Source organism: Rhynchophorus ferrugineus, unplaced genomic scaffold, assembly GCF_030347505.1.
Source record: "Rhynchophorus ferrugineus isolate W39M unplaced genomic scaffold, kcgeb_rfMv2 rfM4, whole genome shotgun sequence".
NCBI classification, from domain to species: Eukaryota; Metazoa; Arthropoda; class Insecta; order Coleoptera; family Curculionidae; genus Rhynchophorus; species Rhynchophorus ferrugineus.
The window spans coordinates 4,101,158-4,114,210 of NW_027472583.1; the positions used below are offsets into that span (position 1 = coordinate 4,101,158).

Consider the following 13,053-nt stretch of genomic DNA (forward strand, 5'->3'; position numbering starts at 1 on the left):
TACTTTATACATATACATTTTTCTGTTACATACATGTGTTTTTCATCCGTTATATTGCAGGAAAAAAACCCACATTTGTAAACGTGGCACGTTGTTTCGAGAACAAATTATAAAAATAATAATACCGATATTGCCGATGACCAATCCGTTGCAAAATCGTGGATAAACACGCAATTCCATTGTTTATGAGTAAATGTGTTAGGCGTATAAAAAAATAATCAATATTTTAACATATATCAATATAAAAAAACCAATAATTTTTCTCATAAAAAAATAGTCCTTTCATTTTATTTCCCCAGTTTTATTTCCTCTTCTCCAGAATTACAGTGGTTGTTGATGATGATGTTGATGAAAAAATTATATCTTAATAATTCTTAAACGTTTTTTACAACTACTCTCAAAGCCAACCTCTGTTTATGTCAACTTTGACAAAAATGACATATCATTAGATGTTATGCAACTCACATAGACTTGGTACTCTATAACGTTCAGTCCAGATATTTGCAAAACTATGAAATTCCTCGAAAATATTTCTATTTTATACATAGTTTTAATACAAAAGAAAAAATGCCCACTTGCTTGGTGCAGTGGTAAACCTACTGTTGCGATAGTCGCGGGTTCGAATCCTGCTGGGGCATGGTCGTGAATTTATGTTTGTGATTGTTTAATATTTGTGATTGTCCTAGGCAAGAGTGCAAAATCCGACAAGGAAAATGATCCCAGTCACGCCAGTAACCAGGCTGGATATCTTCTCGGATGATTTCTAAGTTGATCACTCGCCAGTCGGTAGGTTTAAGCCGAGGACCGTGGTTCGGAGCCAACGATAAACTGTAGGTCCAGTCTAGATAAACCCCTAGTTGGTAAAAGGAGACCTTAAAATATATTTGAAAAAAAAAATTGTACAAATTTGTTCATACAACCTACATTTTGTGATGGATTTCGTTTGCATCTCGGTAATAATGATTTATGTGACCCTTATTCCACAGATTATATTTCCAAAGGCTGATATATTTTTATTCAAACAATATATCAAAATAAAAGAAAAACAATAAGAGTCATTATTTTATTTATCATATTTTCTATTAAATGAGTCTATTTTTGGTAATATATTCCAATAAGACCGAATTATTAATTTAAATTATATGTAAATTTTGGTGTTTGTAACTTTTCACTAAAAATAACGTAAATGACACAAATGTCGATAAATGGAAATATATCGCTCTCATGTCGCAGGTTATAGACTTAATTACCATTAAATGGTGATGTTATTATTAATGCCTATTTAGGTCATTGCTACCAACGATAGTGATAAAAAATAGACGTTTGTTAAAAGAGCTATACAGAGGTCACTGTTTAGGACCGCTTTCCACTTAAAGTAAACACATTGTTTTTTCGAATACTCGGATGACGTTATTATTGATCGATAACCGATGCGATAATATTACTAGATTATTTCATCAATCAATTAAATTGGTGTTGACTTTCGTTTTTTTTTTTCAGAAGAACATGTACCAAAACAACAGGACGCCAATGAAATGCCAAGCTAGCCCCTATTCCCTCTCCCCGTTAAGCATCAGCAGTCAGAGATTATTAAGATCGCCTCATAAAGCTACCAGAAAAATTTCCAGAATACCTTTTAAGGTAATATATATTATAAAATGGCGAAGGTGTCGGTGAGTACTAAAAACACCATTTGTATAGGTTTTGGACGCGCCAGAATTGCAGGATGATTTCTACTTGAATTTAGTGGATTGGTCTGTCCAGAACGTGTTAAGTGTTGGTCTGGGGAGTTGTGTATACCTATGGAGTGCATGTACTAGTCAGGTATGTAATACATTCAAAGATTTGTAAAGTTAATACTAGATATATGAATTCATTTGTTTCAAATAATTATTGCATTTCTCAAGAATGGCAGTGTTTCTCAAGTGGCAGACTAAATCCGTCGTCATAAAATTTACTAGAAAACTGCCTGGTTTTTTAATATAACAAAATATATAGTCTAGCAATAAATAATTGTACTTGTTAATTTAAAAAATATACTGCATAGTTTGCTTTTACTAGCATTTGTAAAATTTTAGAGAATAATCAGTAATTATTTTAGTGTTTCCTCTCTGTGGAGCATATATTTTTACGACTTCGTTATTTTCAAAGCAAATATGAAGTACCCCCAATTTTTATTTCCATAGATGGTTCGTAATATTGATGTTCTTACTTGTTGCCCTTTAGGTGACAAGATTGTGCGATCTATCTAGTGACGGTAACGTAGTCACTTCCGTTTCCTGGAGCGAGAGAGGCAATTTGGTGGCTGTTGGCACTCATAATGGATATGTGACGGTAAGTCAGATCTACTGTTTCATGGTGAAAATTGAAATTTTGACGCTATTCATTTTTAGGTGTGGGATGTAGCGGTCAACAAGCAGGTAAACAAGCTGATGGGTCATTCTGCCAGAGTGGGAGCCCTAGCGTGGAATGGAGACGTTCTTAGTTCAGGAAGCAGAGACCGAATGATCTTACAACGAGATACACGCACGCCACGTAAGTATTTTCAGAAATATTTATATCTTTTATTAATATTCAAGAGTCATATATATTAATATAATTCAAATAAATGAGCGTTAGTGATTAAACTAACCAAATAAATTAAAATGCGTAGTATTAACAAAATGTAATAAATGTTAATAAATATAATAATAGTATTAATTTTCAAATTCTCAACTTTAACTTCTATTTAAAATATTATATTGCCACTAACATTCATGTACAAAAGCTTGTTTCACTTATAACAAGTTATATACATATCATATCCTTAATGATGCTGAAAAAAAAACTGTGTACAAACATTTAATTATTATACTAAAACTGCGTTTATGTATTCATATAATTTACACAAGTTGATGTGTGCAACTGATGCTCACTGTTGACGCGTTCAACGTACTTTACTCAGTGGCATAAATGTGGTGGCGAATTTAGTTAATTATCACCACATTTTCACGGTTTATGTACTTCGAGAAAAGTTAAAATTAGCAAAAATGGAAGATGATCTAATAATATATGAATTCTGTATTTAAAATTATCAGTTTTGATATGTTTAGTGAAAATACACTTCTTCTGCCCAAACCCCCATACTATACGAAGTGTTTCATATAATCCGTGCCAAATTCCAATAATCCTTGACTAGGACTATATGAAGCAAGTTCAATTCATACCTGATGATCATCCATACATTTTGTTTGATTTTTTTTCTTTTCTTTTTTTTGGAAAAGTTTGATATCGGTTAGATAGATTCAAAAGAAAACCCTTGTCACCACCCCTTCAACAGATTTACTGGTTTTGGTTTTGTCAACATTCCAAAAATTTACAAAACAAAAAACAAAGCGATAATCAAGATGCCTAATTATTTGACCCATTCTATTGTCTCTTCGAAATTTTAATAATTAATTAATTAGTATCTTAATATATTAATTTATATTATTATCTTCTTAAAGCAAATGTAGCCGAAAGGCGCCTAATAGGTCATAGACAAGAAGTATGTGGTCTTAAATGGTCTCCGGATAACCAGTACCTCGCGTCAGGTATGTAGAAATAATGTTTATGCTAAAATTAGATTTTAATTTATTTTTTTACGATAGGCGGTAATGATAATAGACTATACGTATGGAATATGCAGTCGGCCAATCCTGTTCAAACCTACACTGACCATCTAGCAGCCGTGAAAGCTATAGCGTGGTCTCCCCATCACCACGGTTTGTTGGCATCGGGTGGAGGTACAGCAGACAGATGCATAAGGTTTTGGAATACATTAACAGGACAACCCATGCAATGTGTTGATACAGGTATATAGATTAAACTGGAATATATCTATTATATTGGGTCTAGACAAAAGTTCGTTGCAATAAATACCGTCAACTGTAAAAAATTTGAAGTGGTTGGCCAATTATACTAGTTGACAAACCGAGCAAAGATAATTGAAACACTGATTTTTCTATTGTTTATTTGTTAATATCGGCTATGTGCTGTTGAAATTGTTGAAATTACTGCGCGAGCTTTTCGCAGACCCAACATATTTTACTGAACCTTTTAATTGAAAATGTTTCATTTTCTTGACTTGTGTTTTTTTTTCCTTAGGGTCCCAAGTGTGTAATCTGGCTTGGTCAAAGCACAGTTCAGAGCTAGTATCAACACATGGCTATTCCCAAAACCAAATCCTCGTCTGGAAGTACCCCAGCCTAACCCAAGTGGCCAAATTGACGGGTCATTCCTTCAGAGTGTTGTACTTAGCGCTCAGTCCCGATGGTGAAGCTATCGTTACTGGCGCTGGGGACGAGACACTGCGATTTTGGAACGTGTTCAGTAAAGCTCGCAGCCAGAAGGAAACCAGAAGCGTCCTAAGTCTTTATACGGGCATTCGTTAAATTATAATTTCGAAAATAATCAAAAAGAATTCGATCTCTTTTAATATGATGTATGGTGTATCTAAAAACTGCGACGTCAACTATTTCTATATGGTTCAGGAGATATAGACCGTCAGACTTACATCTTTTTATATAAGCTGAACTTTTTTTACAGGCAAGAATAATTGTAACGTTGATCGCAGTAGCTTTGACAGGTGGGAGATGTCAGTATATTGAGTAGTTTGACAAATGTTTTGACAAAGCCACTGGGACCAACTTGTCATAATAAATACTTGCTCTTATCTGTAGTAGTGTTCTTCCATAGTGACGTAAGCATGGCTTTGGACCAATACAATTCAATCCAAATATATTATAATAGTTGCATGAAATGCAGTAGCAGATCCAGGATTTTTGTTTGTGGGGACTTGACACGAACATTAAGTTTAATTTAAGATTTTTTATAGAGGGTGATTATGCTCGAACCCATTAGCCCTCCTGGATCTACTACCGAAAGAATCGATTTCAATATGAATGACTACAATATATATAAACTGGAACTTCCAATATGTGCAATTTAACGAAGATCTTGTACAGTTTTGTTCAATAGTTAACACAAAAGAACAAACAATACTGTATAAGGTACAAGTGCCATTTTCTCACATATATAAACTGATCATATTTTCGCAGGAAATATATTACATTATCTAGATTTGAGAATATTAACATACATACTAAAATATTTGACGTAGTAGATGATACCGTAGTCACTAAACTGTAAATTATTTGATTTAAGTTGGTTTATAATTAAATTATATCTGTTCTGTGAGTATATTCTGAATGAGCTATTGGTTAAATGTATTTTGCCCAAAATAAGATGCTAGTCATAATGCTTCTTAGAAGCTCCATCTTGAAAACCATGGCCTCATCAAAACCCTTCCTACATTAAATTATACTAGTAGAAGTATTTTATGCATAATGTGCTTTATGCAACAGAATTACCCTTTTTTTACAGATTTATACACATTTGACATGTTTATACCCATGTTTATTATTATTATTATTATTATTATTATAGCTTCCGTGAAGTATTTAATTTTTATTTATATACTATAAATTTTTAATTGATTTAATTTATATAGGGTCTGAGCAAAATGCTTTTCGAGGAAAAATAATTAGTGCTGATTTTGAACTTATTGATTGGGAATGTTGACTATGAATATAGAAATATATATTATAATTGTGTACTTTATATTAGGTGTGTCTAATGAACTGGATTGTTTTTACCAGAAGCCCCTGAAGTTATGTTTATATTATTGCAATTAATTCAATTGTATAAATTATTATATCAAACAGTGAGAAATAAATATTTATTGAAAATTGAAAAAAAATTGTTTTAAACTTATATATGTGGTCTGTTCTTGTTTTATACCCCTTCCCTCCTATGTCCATTATACCCCCTATGTCAAGTGAATGGCTTCAGGAAATAATTGGCCATTTTAATATTTTCTTGAAATAATAGCTATTGAAAAAAATAAATACAGACTAGGAACTGAAGATGAATAATATAATTAAAAAGCATATAAACATTAATTTGGGAATGTAGACAGAAATGTCAAATTATTTAGGTCTGGGAACTAAAACGGGCGAATAAGTTGGATCTTGAAACAATCCCTAACTTCAACGAATAAATAATAACACTACAGATATCAGTCGACTTGATTGGGGCAGTGGTCAAGGCGACAGGACGACCCTTCTACTATTGCCATAGTAGGTCGAAAATTTGTGATTGTCCAAAAGGCAAGAGTGTAAAACAGAACAAGGAAAATGATGCCAGTAACCAGGTTGGGTAAGACCGAATGTTTCAGCTCTAAGATGGCTGTTCGCCAGTCCGAAAAATCTAAAATATGTATTAAAAAAAAAAAGAAATATTTATTATAAATTATTTTATTTTATGCATATATTGAGTATTTTTTTACATACTTCCATCTCCATTTACAAGCAGTCTACCTACGTGACGCTGGTTCGTAACAAGAAGGTGTGTTTAGTTTCTCTTTATTGACTTTTATCGCGGATAATGAAAATCTCCTATGCGCTTACATGTTCTCAAATTACGTTTCATTCTAAAATTAAAACTAATGCTGATGGGAAACTACAAAAATTATTTAGGAACAAACGTTTCGACTAAAATAGAGTGATGGATAAAATGATACACTAAAGCAAATTGTATACATTTTACAAATAATTTTAAAAATTAATAGTATGTCGGTCCAAGGTAGCGTGAACATCAAACTTACGTCATTCCATAAAAGTTGAAACATTTTCTATATATGTCACTATGTTAACAGAGATACAAAAATTGGCAATGGTTTTGACAGAAAAAACGTAGTAAATGTCAAAGCGAAAAGCCAGAGTTTTGATATTGTTTATAATATGATAGAACAAAGTTTCTGGCACAATAGCTTACTAACAATAACAAAAACATTTACAATCTGACAGTTTTTGACATTTGCTACTTTGCATTAATCAAAGGTACTGCGACCGACTTTTCATAACAGCCAAATGTCCTTGCGCTGCAGCTCCGTAGAAAAAAATTACGTACGTTTGGCGTTCACGATATCTCGGACTATACGAAATACTGAACTAGTCAATACAGACTGATAATAAACAAAACAGATCGATCATCAGATTTTCCTTTGCCAAGCGATCCTTTACAAACGAATATAAAGTGGAAACAACCAGGGCAGTTAATGTAAGTTTCAAAGTATCACTACATGTTGCAGTACATATTACCAAAAGAAAATTATTTCTTACCGCACTTTTTCTAGTTGCATAAAACTTGAATAAATCGTCCAAACACAGACTGACTTTAATATAATGAAAGATTACTTTCTCCCAGTTTAATTACTGCAATTAAATGTTGATATATTGCCGAAAACGTGTAGTGATACCATCAAAAACTTTCAGTGTATTCAGCGTTGAAGAAATTTCATCGTTAAAATAAATAAATCTATATTTAAATACATATACCACAGCCGCAAGAACAAACAGCTTTGTTGCCTTGTTATGAAATGAGGAGGTCCAAAGCCTTGTCGCGATCGTTATCATTTTTAACCAAGGCTTCCGACGCCGTCTTTTCGGAAAATCCCAAATCCAACAAATCGGATAGAGCCAAAAGATGGTCCACAATCTGAAAGTTTAACATCATCCGACCGCACGTATTAATATCATAAAAAACATTACCTTTTTCTGATCGTTTCCTAAAATTAAACACACTCTGGCAACACGATCTAGTGGGAATCCCATCATGCTCACGCCGCTGCAAAGCTGCTTTTGCTCGGACGTCAATTTTTCGAATGGATTTGAAACGGCCTCATTGCTTTTCACTTTTGGATAAACTGCATCAGTACTTTTAGGTCGTGCTGGCAAATCTACGTTATTTGTTCTATACAAATGCTCTTTTGATTCCACTTCAAAAGCACTTGATGAACTCTCACTTATGCGGGAATTTTCCAACTCCTTTTCTAGGGATTTAAGTAAATCGGGAACACTCTTGCAGGTCGTCTTTTGCGAATCTATCTGTGACACCGTCGAGGTACTAGGGGCATAACTACTTGGTCCTAAGTTTATTTGATTCCCTGTTTGTATAGGATTCTGATACATGTATTGATTGAAATTATTATATGTTGGATTGGGGGTACTATACGTTGTATTTTGGGGATTGTAAATGTTAGTATAATGATTGTAAGTGGGAGGGATTTGTGAAACAGCCGCCTGAGTATAGCAATTCGTCAAATGTCCAAAATTGGTGTCCTGCATAACTTGTCCAGTTTGTCCATACTGTTCCGATTTTAATACATCATTTCTATTATAAACTCCAATACTATTTGTGGTGGAGGTTTGAGGATTATAACATTTATCCGCTTGACTAAATTTCACAGGATTATTAGGATTTGTATTCTGATAGATATTTGAATAATTCGAATCATTTTTAAGAACTTGTGCCAACACTTCTAGATCATTAATGGACTTTAGCTCCATATTGTCAAAAGGACTGGATGTATCTGATTCGAAATCAGACAAATTAAAAGGCTTTACTTGAGTAGTTTGGAGATTTGAATAAGACGAATTTTGTATTTGGACAGGTTTCAGTACATTAGCTAAACTATTTGTTGCTGGTGTTGGCAGCAATATCCCATTGCTAGTTACAACATTCTCTTGGATATTTTCCATATGTTTTGGAATAATATCTGAAACAATATTTCTCGAAGGTTCATCTAATAACTTGGACTGTGCCTGTTCCTTCTCCAGGCTTTCCTTAGCTCTCTCTTTCATTTTCTCTTCTAATTCTAATCTAGCTTGATCTAAGCGTTTTTTTCGTTCATCAATCTAAAAAACAACTATTTCACTTACAAATGCTTGAAGTGTCTAAGTAATTTTACCAAATTCTTTCTAATAACTTTCCATTCTTGCACCTTGTCTACAACCATTTTCTCCAAATGAAAATCATAAGTAGGCCGCGAATCTTGAATTTGTTTATTTAAAGTTACTCTTTGAGAATAACTCATGGGCAAACTTATTTTAGAAGGTGGCTTGTACTTCTCTGATATTTTTACTTTAATATCATCTACATATGAATTGGCCATTTTTCAGTACTAAAACGTAAAAAATATCATTTTACTTTAAAAACTAAAGAACAATACCCATATGGTTATCAAATAAATCCGATAATAACAATATATGTATGCGTATTAAAGTATTAACAAATTACTCACCTGTTCAAATATTATTAATTAGCTCTAACCTATTCTTGCTAACTTTGTTATAGAAAAAAAATTATATAATATACATTTCCTTAATTTTTGTAATAAACGGCAAGAATATACACTTCATTGAAATTTTAGGTCGATTTACTTAAAAAACATTTCTTCACAAATAATCTCAATTTGTCAACATTGACAGTGACATTTTAGAAAATAAACAAACTGATGACTATGTACTGTATACTTATATACATATAAATCGAATGCCATAACATAAATAATTTTCCAAATTAATTATTGTTTAACTTTTATTCAAAACATGTAAAATTGTGTTGAGGTTCTATATAATTAGCTTTTTATTGCAAAAGTATAAATAAATATATATGTTTATGTATATATATGCTATGAAGTATTTCTATTGGCTGCACTGTATTTAGGAGAACTGGGATTTGAAGCATTGGCAACGATGATGGAGTGACAGTTCTTTCTCGTCTTCGACAGGCAGTCGTCAACATGGGTAAGAGTTCTTTAAAATATATTTTATATAAATTTCTGGTTAATTTGAATTATAAAATGTTTTTTTCTTATATTTTCTTTACAACCAAGTTTTACAGTAACGAATAAATAATTTTCTGGCCCAAATTATCCGTTTTAAGAAAAAATTTTCCAAATGTTGGGCGGGTACAGTGAACTTAACCATCAACTCAATACTTGTCTAAGTTTATCTACAATCATCCCGCTGTTTTTTATAACTTTTTCTAAAATATCTTTTCCATTTGTTAAGTACGTGTTTTGTTTATATTATTGTCTGAATATTTTTTTTCTTGAACTATTATCTTTATTTTTTTAAGGTAAGCCCCGTGGATTGAAAACCGCTAGGAAACACGTTAATCACAGAAGGGACCAAAGATGGGCCGATAAAGACTATAAAAAGGCTCATTTAGGAACCCGGTGGAAGGCTAATCCTTTCGGAGGTGCATCTCACGCTAAAGGGATTGTCCTTGAAAAAGTGTAAGTACAAAACAGTATATGCATTGTTAAATATGGCCCTGTCAAGTTTTGTAAGTGAGGCTATTTATGCTTTTCTTGTACAGACAGCGCCAAAATAAAATGGGCTCTGAACCATTGGGTAGCTGTCTTGATCAGCTAACCACTCTGATATGCTCCCTACATCTGAGTTTAGTAAAATATGAACTATTTAGATGTCTCGCAGAATTTCCTCGTGAATGGTTGAATTCAATATTCCAATCACAGGAGAATTCTGTGCGATGTTTAAATAATAAGCAAATGGTATTTGAGGTTAGGAGTTGTTATTGCATGAATAGTATTTTGTGAAATTGCAAAGTTTTAGTGCCGGACTTAATTTTATTTTTTATTGTAGAGGTGTAGAAGCTAAACAGCCCAATTCTGCTATCCGTAAGTGTGTCAGGGTACAACTTATAAAGAATGGTAAAAAAATCACAGCATTCGTACCTAGGGATGGTTGTCTCAACCATATAGAAGAAAATGACGAAGTTTTGGTAGCAGGCTTTGGTAGGAAAGGTCATGCTGTTGGTGATATTCCTGGTGTAAGATTTAAGGTAAGAGGATAATAATTTTTAATTCATAAATTAAAATTATATACTTTTTACCGTATAAGTGAAATTTGTATATAACTAGTAGTTTACTTTTTGTCTACATGATGAAAAAATCAGAGCCAATCCCATGATTATTTCTTTGATTATACATTTTTTATTCTGATTATATAAGTCATTAAATTTGATTTAATGTGTAATTATTTGTAAACTGATCTTTCTTTTACTTTTAGGTTGTTAAAGTAGCCAATGTATCCCTGTTAGCTTTATATAAGGAAAAGAAGGAAAGACCGAGATCGTAATGTACTGTACTATGTATTTTTAATAAAAATACAACATTATGTTAAGTGTTTCATTTGGTTGTGTGTATTTTTTATTAAAATAAAAAAAAATTGATTGAATTCAAATTCAGATATTTTAATTCCCTTATCTGTTTTAATGACTTTAGAAAACGTCACTTCACAAATGTTGAAACTTTTGTTTATGATGTCTGTTGTAATTGTTTTCTATAATATTATGTTGAAAATGATAAGATTCATTCAAATATTGATTTTCTCAAAATTGCTGCATTCTCTTTTTCAAATGTTCATATTTGTATAGACCACTAACGCGATGTATTTTAAAATTCGTGGGAAAGCTTAAAAAAATTACGCCAGTAACCAAGTTGGGTAAAACTGGATGTTTTCTCGGATGACCTCCATGTTCATTTCCTTTTAAGAATGTTCATCACTTTCCACTCGGTAGGCTTAATTGCGAGGACTTTGGTTCGGAGCCTACGTTAAGCAATATTTTCGGCCCAGAAGAACTCTAGTTAGTATAACGTAATTATTTGTAAACTGATCTTTCTTTTACTTTTAGGTTGTTAAAGTAGCCAATGTATCCCTGTTAGCTTTATATAAGGAAAAGAAGGAAAGACCGAGATCGTAATGTACTGTACTATGTATTTTTAATAAAAATACAACATTATGTTAAGTGTTTCATTTGATTGTGTGTATTTTTTATTAAAATAAAAAAAAATTGATTGAATTCAAATTCAGATATTTTAATTCCCTTATCTGTTTTAATGACTTTAGAAAATGTCACTTCACAAATGTTGAAACTTTTGTTTATGATGTCTGTTGTAATTGTTTTCTATAATATTATGTTGAAAATGATAAGATTAATGAAAAAAAATTACCAATAAATTAAAAATGACCACTAACGCGATGTATTTTAAAATTCGTGGGAAAGCTTAAAAAAATTACGCCAGTAACCAAGTTGGGTAAAACTGGATGTCTTCTCGGATGATCTCCATGCTCATTTCCTTTTAAGAATGTTCATCACTTTCCACTCGGTAGGCTTAATTGCGAGGACCTTGGTTCGGAGCCTACGTTAAGCAGTATTTTCGGCCCAGAAGAACTCTAGTTAGTATAATAAAATAATTATCGTTTTAATTTAGTATTGGACATAGGATGAGGAGCTGTCTCCTTTTTTCCAAACTAGCCGAATATTAAAAGCAAGCTAATAGAAGTAGCTCTTGTCAAAAAATATTAGTAGTATTTACAAGATAGGAGGATTTTAAAAGCGATAAACATAGAGATGCCTCTATGATTGGAGATAGTGTATTTATTTCATATCCTCTGTTTTAAGTCTAAAAACTCTAAGTAATGCTGGGTTTTATCGAAATATTGATCAATTATGGCAAAAAAAAGAAAAAATTTAATTTGAGAAATTTTAATCTAAATCGATACGTGAATGGTGAAACATTGTGATTATATTTAAAAGTAGAATGATCGTATTGCATTGAGTATGTGTATTTATTAAGAATTAGTAAATATAAAATTAAAAATTAGTAATTAGGTAAAAATAAGGTATTATTTCAACAAATTGAAACGGTTTGAAAACAATTTTATAGAACGTTTACGGCAATACTAATATTTGGAACTTTATTATTTACCATAATTTTTATATTGCTAATAGTATATATTATTGGAAAATATAATATAATGTAACATCAGTACTTAATTTTAAATGTTTATCACAAATATTATTATTTTTTAAGAAATTTAGAAAAAAAAATTTTAGGCTATTTCACTTTTTTTTTTCTTCAAAATATCTGTATATTTTTTTTTGTAAAACATAGATATTTTTTATACTTATTGTAAAAAAAATATCGATATTTTTTCCAATAAAATAGTTAATAGCTAATACACTTTAAAGATGATGACAGATATATATAGTGTCAATTTCAAAAATAAAATATATTTTATACTTTCTATTTTGTAGATTCCATACACTTACAATAATCTCCACAACGATAGGTTAATTCTCTCTTATAAAACTATGGAT

General features: G+C 31.6%; 3 protein-coding genes across 3 annotated transcripts in view; 2 read left to right on the forward strand and 1 right to left on the reverse strand.

The window, feature by feature from the left end:
* fzr (fizzy and cell division cycle 20 related) overlaps positions 1-5,779 on the forward strand; it is a 62,566-nt gene extending 56,787 nt beyond the window's left edge. Inside the window, exons 2-8 of the mRNA XM_076404343.1 lie at positions 1,501-1,641; positions 1,702-1,824; positions 2,227-2,334; positions 2,394-2,535; positions 3,486-3,572; positions 3,630-3,833; positions 4,126-5,779. Coding sequence (XP_076260458.1) covers positions 1,501-1,641; positions 1,702-1,824; positions 2,227-2,334; positions 2,394-2,535; positions 3,486-3,572; positions 3,630-3,833; positions 4,126-4,412 — 1,092 coding nt within the window. The 3' untranslated portion in view covers positions 4,413-5,779. The remainder of the gene's footprint in view (positions 1-1,500; positions 1,642-1,701; positions 1,825-2,226; positions 2,335-2,393; positions 2,536-3,485; positions 3,573-3,629; positions 3,834-4,125) is intronic.
* A 540-nt stretch (positions 5,780-6,319) lies between these two features.
* Positions 6,320-9,366, reverse strand: LOC143196572 (uncharacterized). Its single transcript, XM_076404342.1, has 4 exons — positions 9,164-9,366; positions 8,831-9,043; positions 7,632-8,777; positions 6,320-7,578 (listed from the first exon to the last, which is right to left on the reverse strand). The coding sequence occupies exons 2-4, from the start codon at positions 9,032-9,034 to the stop codon at positions 7,453-7,455; spliced, it is 1,476 nt and encodes a 491-aa protein (XP_076260457.1). The 5' UTR covers positions 9,035-9,043; positions 9,164-9,366; the 3' UTR covers positions 6,320-7,452.
* Positions 9,367-9,536: 170 nt separating this feature from the next.
* On the forward strand, positions 9,537-11,066 carry RpS23 (Ribosomal protein S23). Its single transcript, XM_076404397.1, has 4 exons — positions 9,537-9,668; positions 10,003-10,162; positions 10,533-10,731; positions 10,959-11,066. The coding sequence occupies exons 1-4, from the start codon at positions 9,665-9,667 to the stop codon at positions 11,025-11,027; spliced, it is 432 nt and encodes a 143-aa protein (XP_076260512.1). The 5' UTR covers positions 9,537-9,664; the 3' UTR covers positions 11,028-11,066.
* The last annotated feature ends 1,987 nt before the right edge of the window (positions 11,067-13,053 follow it).

Excerpts from the sequence above, each read along its gene's own strand:
- LOC143196572 (XM_076404342.1), bottom strand. The coding sequence starts at position 9,034 with ATGGCCAATTCATATGTAGATGATATTAAAGTAAAAATATCAGAGAAG. Across the intron at positions 8,778-8,830 it reads AAGTTATTAGAAAGAATTTG|ATTGATGAACGAAAAAAACG; the intron begins GTAAAATTACTT and ends GTTGTTTTTTAG. Across the intron at positions 7,579-7,631 it reads TAGGAAACGATCAGAAAAAG|ATTGTGGACCATCTTTTGGC; the intron begins GTAATGTTTTTT and ends TTAAACTTTCAG.
- RpS23 (XM_076404397.1), top strand. Across the intron at positions 10,163-10,532 it reads GGGATTGTCCTTGAAAAAGT|AGGTGTAGAAGCTAAACAGC; the intron begins GTAAGTACAAAA and ends TTTTTATTGTAG. Across the intron at positions 10,732-10,958 it reads TTCCTGGTGTAAGATTTAAG|GTTGTTAAAGTAGCCAATGT; the intron begins GTAAGAGGATAA and ends TTTTACTTTTAG.